The sequence below is a fragment of the Anguilla anguilla genome, chromosome 13, assembly GCF_013347855.1.
Source record: "Anguilla anguilla isolate fAngAng1 chromosome 13, fAngAng1.pri, whole genome shotgun sequence".
Taxonomy (NCBI): Eukaryota; Metazoa; Chordata; class Actinopteri; order Anguilliformes; family Anguillidae; genus Anguilla; species Anguilla anguilla.
In genome coordinates this window covers 28,256,194-28,275,264 of record NC_049213.1, presented here as the reverse complement: position 1 = coordinate 28,275,264, position 19,071 = coordinate 28,256,194, and the positions used below count along the sequence as shown (strand labels likewise).

Below are 19,071 nucleotides of genomic sequence, written 5' to 3'. Positions count from 1 at the left end.
TGTGTTACCTGAATACTATTTGATTTACAACCAAAATAATTTGAATTTGAAAGGTGTAATGCCAATCCAAATTCAGTTTTTTTGGCACACTGTCGTCACTGTAAGGAATAGTAAATATGACTTGCTGATATATTGTTCATTACAGTTGTTTAAAAACAGAATCACGCCCAGACAGGTGCAGTTTAGATGTTTAATTAACCAGCCTCCACAGCCAAGGAAGGACTGCAGTCTGCTGCAACACGATATTAACACTGTTAACCTAACAGCTCCAAAGGTTGGGCACAATATTCCTAGAGGCAGCTTTTCATCAACAGAAGCGCTCTTAAAATGCATGAATAAATTACCGCATTAATATGCCACAAGGAAGGCTGAATGAAGCATTATTAATGATGGTCTGGTCATGCTGAAGAGTTGTGAGGGTAATAAAGCGGCGTTGTAGCTGAAGAACTTGCTTCGCAAGATTTATCTCAACAGACAAGCTCTAATGGAGGCTCGGCTGACTGACTTTGGTTTAGATTTTTACTTCTGCGGAGCTTTCTGAAATTGAAATTGTATAATATAAACTACTGTGCACAGCATAGTAGTTTAGTTCAAAATGAGAAATGTTTACTACAAGTTTGTGGGTTCACACACCGATTTTTGAAAAGTCAGTGGAGAAGGTTTTATGCAGACGGGCAAAGCCTGTTAACTCAAGCAGGCACCTTCACACAACACAGTTGTGTGGGGACAGCTCTCAAAAGCAGGGGAGGGGTAAATACATTTTTGTGTCCCTCTTAAGTCAAAATTGCCAGCACAGCAATTTGGCACAAAGCAAGGATATGATCTTTATTCTTAATTTATTTGACCTACAACCAAAATACAGCTGAGCAGGTGAGGCAATGATCATTTCTTCCCTGGCTCTTAGACAAAGAGACTCATATAATATACATATTATCTCGAATTTGTATTTTCTTAGCAACACGTTCGCTAAACATGATATGGCTTCACTTAATAGAGTCTTCGTTAAAAAATAGACAACATAAAATTATAAGACCAGCTCTTCCTTAGTTGGTTCATCCAGAAAAGGGCTTAGATATCTTGTGGTCCTCTATTTCCGGAAGTCCCTCTGAAGCTGTAGATAAACATCCATATGGATCCATCTTACCTGTCTGCCTTTGAAATGATAAAATCCCAGCAGGAATGGTACCAAATGAAGGATGAAATTCTGTTTGATGCCATTTTTTCCTTCTCCCAGAAGTGTTGGTTGACAGTCTTTTGAAATATTGCCTCTGTTGGACCATACAGCTTCAATGTCCTTGAATGGCAGGTGCAAAATTAAGCTGTTTTATTCTCTTTCAGTATTACATTGCATTATTAGACCAGGTCAATGAATAAATAAATTACTGACTAACTAAGTAAATACATACATAATGTGATCATACAAAATTGTTAAGCCATTTTGTTTGGCTATCAAAGTGCATGCACTGCACAACAGCACAAGGCAGCAATAGCACAAGATGAACAATTAGAACAAGGCTGCAACATAAACACATAAACTAATGCGGCCATTACACTACATTGTGCTAGTAGAAGGTACTGCTACTCATAGTAGAATATGCCAAGGACTCCAAAGGACTTTCATCAAGCTAAATTCCAAGATTTTATTGCTGCTAATAAATACTGCACATTCAATTTTCCACAATCTGATATCTGTAGGCTATTCATAATGAAAAATAGAAATTTCATCTAACTCTGTAACAGTCATTGAATGTTCAATTTCATGATAACTCACAGACAGGGAACCAACATACTGTATCTACAGTCAAGAAAAACATTATTTTAAAATACAATTTTATACATTGATATAGGGCACAACAGGGCAAGACAAAAAAAGTGTAATGTGTAGACGGTAAAGTAAGAAGAAACACAGGGAAAACATTACACACAGTGTACTCTAAAAAAAAATGAGGTTAAACATAATTCAGATCTAAAACATCATATTTCAACATCAAAACAACAATTTTACAAAATAACTATAAATAAAACAAATAATGTATAAATGAAATTATTCCAAACACATCAGTTTGTGGTCTAATGAGACTACAGTTCAGTTATTTCCTTGAAACCAAGGTGCTATGTTTGACACAAACCAAGCACAACCCATAACCAAGGTAACACCACCCCTGCTGCCAAAAATGGTGGTGGCAGCATCATGCTGTAGGGTTGCATGTGGAAGGAATCATGTTGCTATCAAGGGCAAGAAGGTTGGATGGTTGAAACCAAATACACGCAAATACTTTTTGAATTTAGGGGAAAGACAGGACAATAACCTGAAGCATATGGCAGAATCTACAAAGGTATATTTTATAAACAAGAAGGTCAGTATTCTGAAATGGCCTAGCTAAAGCACAGACTTAAATCCAATGTTATCCATGGTATAACCTAAATAATAATTGCTGTTCACCGATGCTCTCCGTTTATCTTTGAAGAGCAAATTTGCATGGATAAATATACACAAATTCCAAAATCTAAATTAGCAAACCTCATACAGATATATTCAAATAGCTGTAATTGTTGCCAAAGGCGTATCTACTTTTTTTTTTTTTTACTTGTACTTTAGTAAATGAGAAATATCTTTCATTTTTGAAACAAAACATTTTTTTGCATCCTAAAACGTGTCAAACCTTCTCTTGAGGTTTATATTTTCTGAATGCTCTTGTTAAAAGTAATGTTATCAACTAGCTTGAATTTCTTCACGGCTATTATATTGAGAAAGTCTCTGAGGTATGAGTAGGCTAAATTTTCCTAACACAAACTTGTTTGTACCATTCATTTGAATCAGCTCCTCTTCTGCTCCTGTTCCAGGAATATACCTTTTGACACATGTGTGATGTGTAAGAATGTGTAAGAATGTGGTAAGAGTTCAATTAACTCTCAATATTTTTACGATGTACATGCAACTTTAAACAGATCGTTTTTATCTGTCTGACACTTTTTTTTAGGAAATCCAAAGGGTAATATGTCTTTGTATATTTAGTGTGTATACATTTATCATAACCAACAGAAGGAAAGCAAGCACTCATCAAAAGCATTGTTAACTGTGTACCTCACCCTATATGTATAGTTTTTAAAAAAATACAGAATTATAAGCACTGGAACCAAATGCACGTGCTCAGACACAATTTAACCATCCATTAAAGCAATTTTGGTATGGAGATATATGTATTATGTTTAAACAGCTATGGCGAAATACAACAGTTCATACAAAAGACAAAAATGGAGACGTGAACTCTGTCATGAATTTACCTTGAGCTAAACACTGCACTCGGCAGGCACAACTTGTTCAGCTGTGTCCAGAGATTGCACTGCAGCACTCTGAACACCATGACTTATTGTTGACCTGGAAGGCAATTTCTTTACAGGATTAAAGACAGCAGCTTACGATCCACAGTCGAGTGCATTTGGTCTAAAGGCTGCCAAATGTGCCTGCTTTTCACCACACTGTTTATAACAACTCACTGATCCCTTTCACAAACGAGATCCATCTCTTCTAAGGAAACACAATATTTCACTATGGGGTTAAAGGTAGTGAACCCCCAGGCACTGCTGGTCTCTGGTGACCACATCCTCCTTAATGGACATTTACTCAGAGATGGAAACTAGAGTTCATTCTCTCTACATCCAGATGACATAATGTACCTGGCAACCAGATGAAAGTATGTGCGTGTATGTTCTGCCTTTCCAGTCGATTTTGCAGTTTTTAAGGTTGATGAATTATGGAGGAGAAAATGTGTTAAAGTGAGATGGTGCTCAAAGCTGAAAATTAAAGGGCACTGTATGTGTATGCATGTGTGTGTGGGATAGAGATGTTTTTTGTTTCTTTTTTAAAGGTGAAAAGTTAGCAGGCTCAATAAAAATGGCATGACTGGTTCAATACTTAATACTTCAACAATTTCTTTTTTGTTTGGTAGTTTGGTGCTCAAGCATACGTTTTGTGTTTTAAATGTTATTTGCAGTTCAGTAAAACTAGATTTCCAGTAATTACCTTTGCTTTGGTAATCATTTAATTATTTTTGGTTTCTCTCTTTTTGACTTTACAACAGAGTTATTAATTGGGTAATTCTTTTTTTTTTTTTTTTTTTTTTGATAACCAACATTCCAAACAAAAAGCTCTCCAATAAAGTAAGTGTGTCTGGGTGTCTGTTCGTGTGTGAACCGCAAAGGTGTCCCAGTGCTTTAATTAGATTTTGACATTTTAGGGCCATCACACAAAACACATTCACTGAATGTTTATACATTTATTTTCGTATTTTTAGGTTTACATTTTGAGAAACATTAAAAAACAGAAACATATTTAAGTCTTAACATGTGACAATGCTATAGATAATTCCACGGGAGAACGTTAAAACTGTGAAATGTACAATCTTACTGTTTACATGAGTACAAAAGCAACGGAAATATAGCCTACTCTCTCGGTGTACAAAGTTGACAGTTCATTAAAACTAACCATTGCGGTTTATCGTATGATTCTCCGATATGCCTATCACTGGAACACAATATTATATACAGTTTATAGGCTGAATGTTCACGTAATATATTTGGATCTGTTATTCATAGGTTAATCACGGCCACTTCAGTCTGTCTAAATTAACTGAGGGAGGAATGAGAACTGTAGCCTTTTCAACTGGTACATTCGTGTACTGGTAATGAAATCATACAAATTGAACATTCTTAACAGAGAACATACAGGTGTTAACTATGTAATGCAAATCAGAACATCTTGTATGACTTGAGGGCTTAGGCCCCAGTCATTGGATTTGCTAGCGTTTCATTTCGCCAATGAAAAGCTGATGTTCAGCAAGCGGGCGAGCGGTGGCGTAGTTTATCGGTGCGCGTCTCCCTCGTCAGACACGGGCGCCCTATTGCCTCTGCACAACGACTGGAGCGCTGGAAACGGAGCAGAAGAGATGCGCAGAATGTAAATCTCAGCTCAAAAGTCTCCCGTCCTCTTGTTTGGGAGTGATTCAAGCGCCGTGTTACCGCGGAGAGACTACAGCACCGTTGTGTCCGGCAGTTCCTGAGAAACCGGAGCTCTGAGATTCGTGGGCTAATTGCGTGGGTGCTTCGGGGAATACAGAGAGGAAGAGCATCTCTTTCTTGCAGCGACAGGAGATACATATTTTGTGTATTTGGTCTGCTGGACAGAGGTACACACACTCGACTGCTGATCTGTGGACGCTGGTGTAACCTACTCTCGGCGCCTCTCCCTGGACTCTGGCTCATTGAGCTTGCATACCCAGTTGTGGAAATGGTTCCGTTATCAATCTGCTGTAAAGACAGCCCATAGCACCGGTTCTATTCAATTCATACATGCAGTGGGATAAATGATAAACTCAAAGGCTGGTCTTCTAATTTCATGAAAAAGAGGAAAACAGCACTTATTTCAGCAGTTTGGTAAGTAGCAGTTGCATTTATCTGATTGTATTGTGGGAAATGTGTCGTAAGCTGAAGTGGCATGGCTTTTTTCCTTAGAATGAGACCGCTGGAGTTACATGGACTACATTTAATTTTTATCATGGGAAGAAATTAAAAAAATATGGTAATTATTTCTGGTACATATTTCCCATACGTTGCCTGATTATAGGTGTTTGTTCAATGCAATTATTATTATTATCATTATTATTATTATTATTATTATTATTATTATTATTAATAATAATAATAATAATAAGGTAGCCATAAAGAACAGCAACCACATTGGTGAAAATACCGATGGTTAAAAACATTTCTAGACAATAACAGCAAAAGTTACCTTCATTTGAAGAATATTGTGTATATGCAGCTATTTGAATAGGCTGTGGAGATATCAGAATCGAGTCTAAATGCCCTTGTCAACTTCTCCGTGCAACGTGGTGGAAGTCAACGCATCTTGAAAAAAACAAGTCTCTTCAAAATGATCGCAATTTGTCTATACGGTTGGTTATGATCATGCCATGCATATAATGCCTATGTTGTGCGAGAAGCAGTGCAATGTTGCCCGAGGCTGTCGAAATTTATCTCGCTGTGGTTTATATTATCATCATGGGTATAACTCCATATGGGGTTGTTGTGTTGTGTGCGGTCAGTGCAGAACATCGCTTTTCGCTTTTTACTGCATCCAACTTCAGATGCTGTGTTTTATTGCGCCCCCCTCCCCCCCCCCCCCCCCCCCCCAACTCCACAAAAATGGGCAGGTGCTGCCTGTGGCTCTATGATTTTCAGTATTTCCATGAGTTTGTTTATTCATGCAAAACGTAAATACAATTGTTATGTCGCCGTGCGTTATTTTGCTTTTTCTACCCTTTCTCATAATATCGTGGTCTTTGAAATAAATTTGAGCACACTGAATGAGATGCTTTGTGCATGCGATTGTGTCATGACGGCTCGCGATGCGGCGACTCCTCTCCGGGGAATCTAGACTCTATTGGCAAAATCTGCCTCACCTCAGCTCTCAAGGAGCGTTCCGACAATTCTCCAGAACTGACATTAATCCGCTGTCAGTGTAGGTGTGCCTCTTCAGACTGGCAAATACTATTAGGTAACCTCTGTACAATTACTGGCCCTGTGCTCAAAGGAGGAGAAAAAATATATTTGCAGAGGTACAAAACGATGAAAATCTTCTAAATGTAGTAGTCAGCTGGGGTGCTAAATCCCCTTCCGCCCCACCTGCCCCCCCCCCCCCCCCCCCCCCCCAAAAAAAAGAAAGACAAAAAGAAACATCGCAAATCTGAAATGCCACGATTTTAAGCAACTATGTTCTGACTCTAAGTACTCGGGAATGCCATTTGAACACTGCGCTACGGTTCTACCTCGTAGTATTTGTATGTAGGAAGACAACATCTTAATCTTATCTCAAGTTTAAAAAAATAAAAATAAATTATAATAATAATGTATTTTTTTTCTACACATTGGGACAGTGGGACTCCAGTGGAATGTGTGTAATCATCACTTTGGCAAAATCACTTGTGGTCTGACTCATTTGCAGAGCTCAGTGAGAAAGGACAGGGGGATACAGTCCCTTTACTGTCTGCCTCTTTGGCACAGTGATGCATATATGACCCTGGGGCTTGGGGTCTTGGGATGTGCCACCATGATAATGATGTAGCGGGATGGATCACTGCCCCTTGTCCCACTCTCTATTAAGTGCACTCACGCTCCCATGGTTACTGTCTCCTGGACACATCAGAGCATTCCATAGGGTCTCAGTCAGCACTCCAAGGTGTGAACTTCCTGGAATTCCCTTAATGTGCTACCTATGAAGGTTGACTTACCTTTGTACCAGGACATTGACCACAGTTTTTATTTCAAGTTTAAGGTTCAGTGTGTTTATTTAGAGGGTTTCTGTGTTTGTACTGTGAAACAGGTATTGCATTACAATTCATACAGTATAAAGCAGAATGTCACTCCTTTCTCTCTCTCTCTCTCTCTCTCTCTCTCTCTCTCATACACACACACAGACACATTTATACACACAATAATAATTTTAAAAAAACTTAAATGTAGGCCAGCACACCTTTCCTTCACTAACACACATCTAATCAGCTGTCATAATCTTGTTTTTGTTTGTTAGTCCTCCGACCCTTATATCATGTACATTTGCAAAGGAGGATCTTCCAGTGGTGTAGTTATCCAAAGACGTAGCCAAGAGAGACTGGGGTTTTGGACTTGAAATCACTCAAAATGCTGAAGGAAGCTCGTTGGCTTGGGTTGGAATTTTACCCCCCCACCCAAAAAATAATTCCTGGCTATAGTTCTTATTGAATATACGACTGACTGGTTCACACAACAGAATAATTGTTCACAGTATCAACAATGATGAATCAAAACATACATATTATGATGCTGTTGCATTTGGTAAATTGTTTATCATCACATGTGGTTTTCTCGTGTAAACGTGTGTGTGTGTGTGTGTGTCAGGGTTAGTTTGTCACCCAAACACAAGTGTTATCTCATTGGCGCATTGCTGTGTCTTATGGTGTGCCCACCGTCACTCATGGTTCTACAATAATGATGCAGTGTGCTTCTATGCCAGGAACACTTGAAATAACAGACAATAACATCTTAGTAATTGCATTTGCATGAAATGCAGATCAGTGGCAAAGAAAAGCATTAGTGCTTTTCTTCCGTTTGTAAATGTTGTGGAATAATTATTAATGTAGAAATTAGCCTAATTTTCTATTTTCATTTGGACACTGCTCTAGTTTTCACTACATCAAGCCTAATTCAGCAAGTACATTTACTGACAGACAGCCATCCATCTGTTTCCCTTCTTATCTACCCCTTCTTCTTCAGACTTCAGAGCGCACAAGCACATGCAAAATATTGGCTCTCTTGGTGTCAAACATTTTAATTATCCAATTTAGTGCATCTTTAAACTTTTGAACAGTTCTTACAGCAGGAGACATGCTAGGTGGCTAGATTAGTAGGTTCAGAAATGTGGAAAGCAAATGCAAGTTATTGAGGGCTAATTATCTACCTTGACCGAGTATCTACTGTCTGAATGTACCACAGGACTCTAACCCTGTAATTCTCAGCCTGTTTTCATGCTGTGAAGTTACACATTAAATGCAATCCTTGTCACAGTAACTGCCAATGTACTCTGTTACTCAATCTTGAGCTCCATCTGAATGTTGTTAAGACTTGGGTTAATTGCTTATGAGACAGTGTAATGCGACTTATTTATTTATTTGCTGATTTTTATTTATTTATTTTGCCAAAAGCTATGTTCACTGTATCTGTGTATCCTGTAAGGTAACATGAATACATCAGTATTTGCAAATGACTGATTTTATACTCTAACTTGCACACCCCTTTCCTCTGGCCTTTACCCAGTCGGCCCTCGGCATCTTGAAACAAGTCACATCCTCCCATGTTATTCTGACACCACGCTCCTTCCCCCTCCTCCGCATTAGCCTCTGAGCAATTATGTAAGCTCTCCGGGGAGAACGGACGGCTTTAACCACCTCCCCTATCAATGATGTGCCAAACAATGGCCTCACTAACCAAGGAGTCATCTCATTAACTGGGGAATCTGTTTTGCCAAAGACGTACATTAGACTCAGTTATTGTGGAGGTGAAACTCTGACGCCTCATTACGTCTGGCAGAACAAGCTTGTTTTCAACATATCACTTCATAAGCTGATGGGCACCAATACCCTGTAAAGCCAAATGGGAGACATGTTGTAATTATTCACCAGATATGATGTTTTTTTTTTGCTATTCTCTTCTTCTGATTTGAGAAACACAGCAGGCAGCAAACCATCATTGTCCTGACAGCACAGCTTACAAAGGGGCGTGTTTGTTTGCTCATTTGCTTCTTTATTTAATTAAATAATTAGTCTATTTATTTATTTATTTATTGATGGCACATACCCGGCAGACACTGCGTGACTAAATGCAGCAGTCGAGGCAGCAGTGTGTAGTTAAAATAATAAAGTTTTCTGTAGGTATGTAGAAAAACATGGCACACAGTGTTTTTTTTTTTCCTTTTTTTTTTTTTTTGAAGAGCAAAAGCATGTAATCCCATTTGACACGATTTACAGTTCTGACATGTGCCCTTTATACTTGAAAGGCAGGAGGAAATCCACTGTGTTGGCATTTACATTACAGTGGATGAGTAATAATTACTTGCACCAGGACTGTGGTGCAAAGCCAGGATTTTCCTGTATATGATGTCATTTATAACCAAATTATGGGAGCTCCCACAGCACAGTCTGTGTGGCCTGTAGGTTTAAACTCTGTGTAAACCTCCAGCAGGCTATGTTAACACTGCATATTCCAGCAAATTGCAGGCCTGTTGCATTAGTATTAACTGGTTAACCATCACAGGAAAGCTTCTCATCTCCAGAACTTGCACAGCCAATATAAAATCATGACATAAGTAATAAGGTGTACACTCATTTTGGGCAACCACCTATTCAATTTGAAAAATGAGTAGCCAATTAAAATATTATTTGAGGTTCCGTTACAAATATCTCTACAAACTATTACTTATGATATAAAAAAGGTGAGACTGAATAGTTTAATTGCCAATTGTAATATGTATTTCCCCCTCAAAGTATATTTTCATTTATATGCCAGTGCTAAAAACTGAAAATCGTTCCACTGGGTGAATATCCCCAGACTTGCCAGGAGCAGGAGAAAGCTGGTAGAGACACCTTCCAATCAGCCTCTCCATCATGCTTCTGACGCTACAGTTTCAAATTGACAGGCACCGTGCTTGCGAACCAGAGGATGGAAAAAGAAAACAATGTGTTTAGTTTGAATTTACTATAGCTATTTTGTTTCTTTGCTATCAATTTTTAATACCACTATTTTATATAAACAAAAAAAGCAGCTCTGCAGCTGTTCAAAGAGTCCCTGCTCTCTTGTGCACAATGTTTTTGTAATCTCCACTGCAGTCATCACATGCGACTCTGCCTCTCTCTGTAATGACAGTCCTTTAAAGTGTCCTCTGTGAGGTCTGCGATGTCACATCCAAGGTGTATGGCTATGTAGTGTAAAACCGAGCAAGCCACAAAGAATGCACATGCTTTTTCTGGGCTGTACCGTAATGTACTGCCCGACCCATCTCAATGTCTGAAATGCATTCTCAATATTCCAAAGGTTCACTCAATCATTGACCTGGCCCTACCAAACACCCAATTAAAGCAAGTTGCTGGTGTGTTCTGAAATTTATGTTTGGAGTAAGTAGCCATGATGAATGCATATCTTACACTAGCCGATGGATGTAGAGCCAGTTTCCCACCTTCCTTGTGTCTCTCATTCAAGTAGCTTACACTATTACCTCCATACAGGTACACTGCCTAAATTGGTGAACATAGCTTGCATTCAAAATGGTGAAATTGAAATATTTCTTAAATCTGTGTTATGTGTACATGCATTCACGTGTGTTGCACATTCATAACACCACAAAAAATAGCACGATGCACCTGCTTTTCAGTTAAAACCTGGTCCAAACACAAAGCATTATTCCACACCAAACTCGCACAGCTCTGAATGCTTCGATTGACCTACCCCCCAACCCAGGTTGCCACAAATGGGTTCACTGCACCATGAAACTACCAAACCTGGCACAGGTGAAAAATATTCCATTTGCACGAGACATTGCAGTTGCACTTGAGCCCAGGTGCGTTTGTGCTTGCCTTGCCACAAAAATAGCGCCCTTAATGTTTAACTGCTTCATTTTGGAAGCACCTTCACCTATTCACTCACTCACTTACTCACTCCCTTGACAGTTACGAGGAAGGCAGTAACAATGCTTTAAAAATTTGGACAAAAAGGTGAGAGATAGTTGCAGCCATTTAACAGTTGCCTGTGTGAAATGGTACTTTCAAGAGGGTTCTACATTTCGTACAAAGCACTTGGGAGCAGTGAAGTTAATGGAAGAGAATGCACATGGCTAAAATCCACAATCATCAGTGACAGGCCAGCATCCCTAACATCCATCTAAGTGACAAAAGCCTTTGCTGTTGGACCCACATTAAGCTGGTTGTCTCTGGCTGGTCCTTTGGAAGAATTAATAAGCTGACTCTGCCAAAGACACGGCGCAGTTGAAATCCATGTGTATGGGTCTGGCAGGAGTGGGTGATATTTCTGTAAGGCCTGCTATTCCTTTGCTGTGTGTGTAAAGGGCTGGTTATGTATGACACTGAGGGTTAAGTGAAAAGACTTCACAGTCACTCCAGGCAATAGAGCTGGGGCATTGACAGCTCAGAGTTAGCACAGCCTCTCAAAAGAACTATCTGGTGAAGAAAAATATAATGTTAATCGTTTTATACATTCACATACATAATATCTGCTGCCTCAACAGCAAGTTCTGTAAGAGCAAAATACTTTTCGAATATTATTTGTATTAAGTTCCTTCTGTCAGTTCACAACTGTAAGACAATTCAATTTGTCACTGAAATCATCGAAATATGTCATGTGCACATGATCAATTTTTTTGTGTAAATCGGAGAAAGGTGATTCTATCTTGTATTGAGTCTTTGCAACCTTGAATAATTTGCCAGAAGAAATTTTAATTTCCTTACTGAAAGAAAGATCATGCAATTGTAAATTGTTTAAAACTTGACCATTCAGACAGCTGCTCTTTTAAATATGCATAATTGCTATCCCTTCTGAAAATTCCATCTTAAACCAGCCTAAGCTTTGACCAGCCTCAGAATTTTCAGTAGGGACATTAAAGCAAGGATATAAAAGTATACCCTGGGATATGATGTACAGTAGAAGCAAAACGAGTGGGACAACGCCAAAGATTGCTGCACTGACAGGAAACCCTACCATGAACACAACAGGTTATGTTTTGCAGTAGATTTGCATCACGTGCAGCATCTTTCTTATGTTTTATGTTGTGCTCATTGTGTACAAGACAAATTTGCTCCTGGAATTTGCTTGACAAAACAAACAAAAAAAAAAGCTGGTTTTTGTGTTTTGTAGTTTCTCATGGATGATACAATAGCACAGACATTTTCCAGGGAAGTTATCAACACAATGGTGTCAACTGAAGAAGTAACTATTTTCTAGTAAAGGTTTTATGTCATCATGATTTTAGCAATCCAGATATCCTTTACACATAAACATTAAATTGTTCGATTCTACAAATTAATACATCAGTTGAAGACGTCCATCTGAGGTCTGGGATCACTACTCATTTAAAGAGAGATTAATAATCCTGCTGCGTTTTAGCCCTCTGAGAGTGGAGCTGGGCTCCCATGCGTAAGACTAAAGGACTTTCACCAAACATGACTTACTGTACAATCTGCAACTGGGAGCTCCTAAGAATGCAGCATGGTTTAAGTCTGGAACCAATACAGACAGCAGTCTGCATTTAAGCAAGTCCGCTGTTCCCTGTCCTATACAATAGCTAGGTCACTGTTCGGTTTTCTCTGTCCAGTGCTAATGTTCCACATAGAATCGACTGAGAGATTGCGCAGTGGTTCAGCATCAGCTCCCTAACAGCCCATGTCGTCCCATGAACAGAATTTATAATTTTTTTTTCCGGTCCTTATCTAAATGAGAGATAGCATTGCACAGCAGAATACTAAATTGGCACACCGCTTACTGTATTTAGGTTGGCAGTCAGCTCCTATTAATAGGAGGAGAAAAGTAGCTTTTGAGGTCAATAATATCCAGCCCCCTTGTTCATCTTATGGAGCAGTTGGCACTTGTTTCCTGGCTTGACAAGTAATGTATAATTCGGGACACATTTATGGCACTGTGTAAATGGGAAATTCTCTTTCGATGAATTTCCTTTGCTTTACTCTTCCATTTTAATACTATATTAATACTATGGTTATCTCTTTTTTCAACTGCTGTAAAAGACAGACAGGTGCTCATGCTATCTGTATGTAGCATGCAACATATAGGACTTTTCTTGTACAGTTTTAATCTCTGCCAAAAAGGATTTATACCTCATGCCTTTTTAACAACTTGCTCAATGTTGTCTTTACAAGTAAGCAAGGGGGTGAATGTTTTGAAAAAAATTATGCTGTCACAGATTTGACTGTGCAAATAAGGAAAGCCACTCCATGCAAAAATGAACATTGTAGAGAGAAATAATAAATATGTCCTTTCAGTAAAATTGGGGGAGGATGTTTTCCCGTGGTAGAGAGCTTGTCTCCACAGATTTAAATATGCAATTGAAAATATATTAATGAGCCCATCATTTTACAGTGAACACTGAAAAGGAGTCACATTGCCAGACACATATATCCACCTTATAGCTGGAGACATTCTATACCTTTCCTTTTCTGAAACTACTCAATACGAGTTCATGTGATTATCCGAAATGATACTAGCTCTGTTAGGGATTCACTTTCTGTTTAAAATTGCACACAAACTGATAACTGTGCAATTTGAGCCTTTTGAATACTGTTTCTGTCTTTGTAAGTGGAATATTCCTTTTTTTCTGTACACTGATTCTTGTTCTTATTCTAAACCTTGTGTTAACAGATGATGTAATAGAAAAAGTAAAACATTTCAGATTCAGGTATTTTCAGTAATGTAAATTCCTGCTATGTGTGGCTTATTTTAATTATGTCTATAATTACTTTTCCAACAGATTAAGAGTCTTGTATTCAAGGGAAAAGCATTCCATTCACAATTGGATGAGAGTCTTATTTGCCCTTGGCAACTGAAGATGATGTTACTATGGAAACGGCTTGTGCTCCTATCAATCATTGGCTGCCTTACAGGTAAAATAACTTACTATTTATTCAATTTAACAATGATCCAAAGGGAAATCTTTGTATTTTCATTTCATAATATATTGATACTATGTTTAATTATGATGCTGACTGCTATTTTATGTTCTTATATAGAATTTTTAAAAATCAGATTGAAGGACCAGATAAGGACATTTTTCCTGCAGAAACAGTGCACTAGAAGGCCACATTATTTAAACCAGTATACATTTAATATTGACTTCTAATTTAATGCATGTTCTCTATATATGTTATTTGAGATTTACAACATAGCCTACCCTGGCAATGCAGACACATATTATCGAATACATACATTTATTTTCCCTTATAAAATCTTATTTGAATCTAAGGAGCTGAAATGAAGTTTTACCATGTAGATTTTTGAACCCAATTTTCATGCAAGAGTAAGGAATATAGAGGGCCATATTGCAAGGGCAAAAATGCAGCTGGCTTGAGAACAGATAATGTGACATGGGTATGACAACTGGCCAATCAGGATTCACTCCACATTCCCACTTCCTTCTTTTTCTGTGCTTGTTGGTGTGACATATGCTGTCTGCTTTTGCACTGGTGTAAAAAAAAATGCATTAAAGTGCAGTATTAAAGGACCCTCACAGACACATGCTGCTATTCAATGGATGATGAATGTATTTTATTATATCACCCTTCTTGTTCAAACATCCAGTAGATAGTTTTATTATTATTATTATTATTATTATTATTATTATTATTATTATTATTATTATACAGCCTCTTTTCAAAAAGTGCAATTGACTGTCATGTTATCTTCCTCATCCTCTTCTGTTCAGTTGAAAGCAACTTATGTAGATATTATTAACCAGATACAAAAATAAATAAATAAGTCAAACATGTTATTTCAAATTTTAAATATAAATGCTTTTTTGTACTGTGGATTTTTAAAACGGTGGTATACGGCAAAAATAATAACTGGTTCATACCGAGCACCAATGTTGTAAAGTTGTACCTGTATATTCCGCTGACTGGGTAGCTTTGATTTTGTTTTCCATTACCTTCACAGGGTAGCACGTAGATCTATTTCATATAGACGTGGTGCCTTTTCAGAAATGGGCAATTGTTGGCACACTTACTGTCTGCACATCCCCAAAGGTGTCATCATCTCCCTGGATGTGGTATTTTATTTCAGTCGGCCTGATGTCATGGCCCAAACCAACACTATCACCGCCATTTCCTTTTTTTACTCAGCAGATGTCTTCTCAGGGGAGAAACAGGGTGTGTGTGAACCTATCACAATCATGCACAAAACATTCACTCAGTGTTTCCCGTACAATGACTTTATTCGGGAGGCCCGCCCTAAATAGATTGGCCTTCGCAAATATATAAGCAACACACTATAGTTTTGTATTCATTATTTTTTCTTTCAAATGTCAGTGACACAGCAGCCGACTGTAATTTTTCTGCATGAGGTACCCCTCCCCCCTCCCTCTTGTAGTTGGCGCATGTAGAGCTGAGCAGCCACACATTGGATCATGAATTAAACATAATTTGAAGGACGGTCGTGTGCCCATATCTCTGCCAGGTAAATAAATGTTTTAAGTTTTTCAATATTGGTAATATTTAGCTGTTATTATGCAACATCCTCTGACCTGAGCAAGACTGTAAATGTATCAAGTATTTATTTATATCAATGTTATCTAGCATTTAGTAAGCATCAGCATTCTCCCAGCTAGCGTTAAGTTACTGTAGATGAATGAAAACGTCAACTTTTCACTTTTGACAGAGATGAGAATAGAAAAAAAAGAAGGCTACAGGAGGAGGGAGAATCTGCACCACAAATATGTTACCATAACATTACTGTTATAGTAACAGTGGTAATGTTAACAGTTGGTACTTTATTTGGAATTGATGAAAACCATTGTGTTGTGTAGAAATTAAGGAATTTTGGATATCAGACACCAATGACTTTAAAGCACTAAACCTATGTTTAGAATTAGTATTTTATTATATTATCCTCCCAATCATCCTGATAGCATAAAGATTTGTCTGTAACTGAGACCATTACTGCAATCAATAAATAAGTAAGTAAATAAATAAATAAATTGTCTATGGGTTGCCTTTTCATTCTGTTCAGTCTCTGTGTTGCTGGTACAACTTAACGTGAAAAGTACAGATTTCATTTTCATCTGGAGACACGGCCAAAATTTTAACAAAATTAAAAAAAAAAAAAAACACAAAAAATAAAGTGCACTAACATGAACTTTGGCAGCAAAATTTAATAACTGGTTACAATTCAATTTAATAAACAGTTCAAAGAATTGTCAGAAGTGCATTTTTTGGTGCCCCCACCCCCAAAGATACATACACCACCACAAATCACAAATTAAGTCAGCCTGCAAAAAACACTGCATGCCCTGCAACACAAACATGCACAATGCATGCAGTACAACGCAAGAAATGTTACTGTATGTGCCTTGGCTCAAACATAATAGGACATTTCAATGATTTGTGCAAACTTGCTGGTTCTCTTTATGGAGCATCCAAATGATGGAGCCAACAGTTGACATTTTAAAATTTAATTGCACTACCACTGCAGACTCCCTCTTTGTGAAATCCTTGTTAGCGACCATGCCTACTGTAAATGCCTGAAATTAATTTGACACAGCAATTAAGTTAGGCCTTGCTCTCTGCCTTGTCCTTGACCACGATGAGCATAACCTCTTCTGTGAGGAAGAGGCGTCTATATCTGTGTGCTCCTCTTTGAAGGGCCCTTGTCCGTGTATCTTTGAAGGGGTCTTTGTCCACCTCTGTGTCCACCACTAAACCTGCTCATGTGGTTACCAGTTAATGGTACTGTGCATGTGAAATAGATTAGGGGTGGGCGACATGGAAAAAAATATCATATCATGATTGTTCAGGATATATCATGATTCATGATATGATCACAATTTGTTTTCATGTTGCTTTTATAAAACTATTTTTCAAGTTTCTGAACAGGACAACCAAACTGGTAACTATACAGTACTTTATTTGCACCATTTTTAGAAAATATAGACCAGATGAAAACAAACGCTGCTTATTACATTCAAGTATTTCAAATACAAGTGAAAGAATAATGTAAAGACCTCTCAGGCCAAAGTAATTTTTCCAACATATTGTAATAAATAGCACACCTGATTCTAAATGTAAACATCACTCATGTGCATTTCTGCAAAACGACAGGAGTCAAAAAAGTCTGAAATGGCTAAGATTTTAATAAATAAACCAGTTTAAAAACTGCAGTTTCCAGTCAAAAACAAAATGAACAGTTAGACTCAAATCGGGCTCTGAAGTATAACTAGACCATAAATCACTTTTCCTGGCAAAAAATAATGAACATTCTGAATTTTCCTTTCTATCTCTTCGTGACATTCCAAGTACAGACGTGGGATTGCAGTGTTTAAAAAAATATTTATAGCAGGGTATATCGTGATGTGTATCAACTAAATTGTCTTGATTTTATAGGTGTCTTTGATTTTATAGGTGCCAGTATACTCCAAATGAAAACGGATCATTTTGATCGAAGCACAATACATACATGGAGAAATTGTAATCGTTCATGATCTATGACCATCACATACCTCTAGATATCACACACCCCTAACATAGATTAACAATGAGTATTGATAACAGCGACATTGCTGTTTATAAAATAAGTTGTGTGTTATATTTAAACAATTGAATAACGAGATAAGATAGTTTGCATTTAGAGCTTTGAAGGCAGAGTGTAGCGTACTAAATTAAAAAGAAAAACAAATAAACACTAAATAGAAAAAACACAAATAGCTTTTTCAGACAATCCATTGATCTGGTAAAAGAGAAAAAGGATTTTAAAGACAATATAATTTCTTTCTCTAAGGTTACTAAATACAGTATAGGGGAAAACACTTGAGCTCGGTTACACTTGAAAAGTGTGATTCTGCTATGATTTTGCTATCCATGTTTGAGCACCTTTACTACTGTGCTATGTGGCATTGAATCTCTGAAGGTTGGAAAATGAATCAGCTTGTGTGAAAAAAGATGTTTAATACTATGTTAAAATGATATACTTATAAACAGATATACAGATAAATATTTAAAATTTTAAATTCAGAATTAAAATTCAGCACAGTACTTATTATATTTTATCCTACTTTATCAAGGGTGTGAATCATTTTGGAGGGCAAGGTATATAATGACATAAAACAGTACAATTGCAAGGGCAATATGCTTCTCTGAGAAAATGCCTTTCAGATGATATTGAAGTCTTGATTAAAAGTCCCAAGTCATAGAAAGTAAGAATGCTCCATAGGATCCTATAGCCAGCTAATCATCCCACAGTTTAATTTGGTGGAACAAAAATCTCCATATCTCCCTTTGTGAATGTGTGGTAAGAATTCTGACAGGAATTGGCTGCTGTTGGTCACACAGGTGGAAACTGCATAACACTTTAGTGGGTGTTGCGACAGGCAATTGTTCAGTCAGCGTAAGCCATCTTAAGATTCCTCAGAGATATTGTGTAAATGCAATTAATCGCCAAGATCATCATTTAATATTATTCGACGGCTGTGTCATGAGTGAATGTGTTTGCCTTCAAAGAAAATTCATACAGTAAGGCCCCTGTAGTTGACAGAAACCATTTTGATTGGATTTGGCCTAGTTCACAGTTCAGAGTGAAAACAGAAGGGCATTGACCCACTTATCAAGCTGTGTTCTCCCGGCATCCATCCAGACCACCTACGGGAACAAACATGGATTCTTAAATCAAACACTTCTAAGAGCTGCTTGGCCATTAGCCTCCCTTTACAGACGCCTGTAGTTGTTTGCTAATATTTTCCCATCCAAGGAATGGATT

At 37.7% G+C, this 19,071-nt stretch overlaps 1 protein-coding gene across 2 annotated transcripts in view; it reads left to right on the top strand.

Moving 5' to 3' along the window:
• Positions 1–4,855: 4,855 nt before the first annotated feature.
• Positions 4,856–19,071, top strand: part of cntn3b (contactin 3b) — a 66,809-nt gene continuing 52,593 nt past the window's right edge. Inside the window, exons 1-2 of one of the 2 annotated variants that reach the window (XM_035386746.1) lie at positions 4,856–5,433; positions 14,081–14,213. In XM_035386746.1, the coding sequence (XP_035242637.1) occupies positions 14,159–14,213 (55 nt within the window). In that variant the 5' untranslated portion in view covers positions 4,856–5,433; positions 14,081–14,158. The remainder of the gene's footprint in view (positions 5,434–14,080; positions 14,214–19,071) is intronic. The other variant, XM_035386747.1, reaches the window with a different exon arrangement.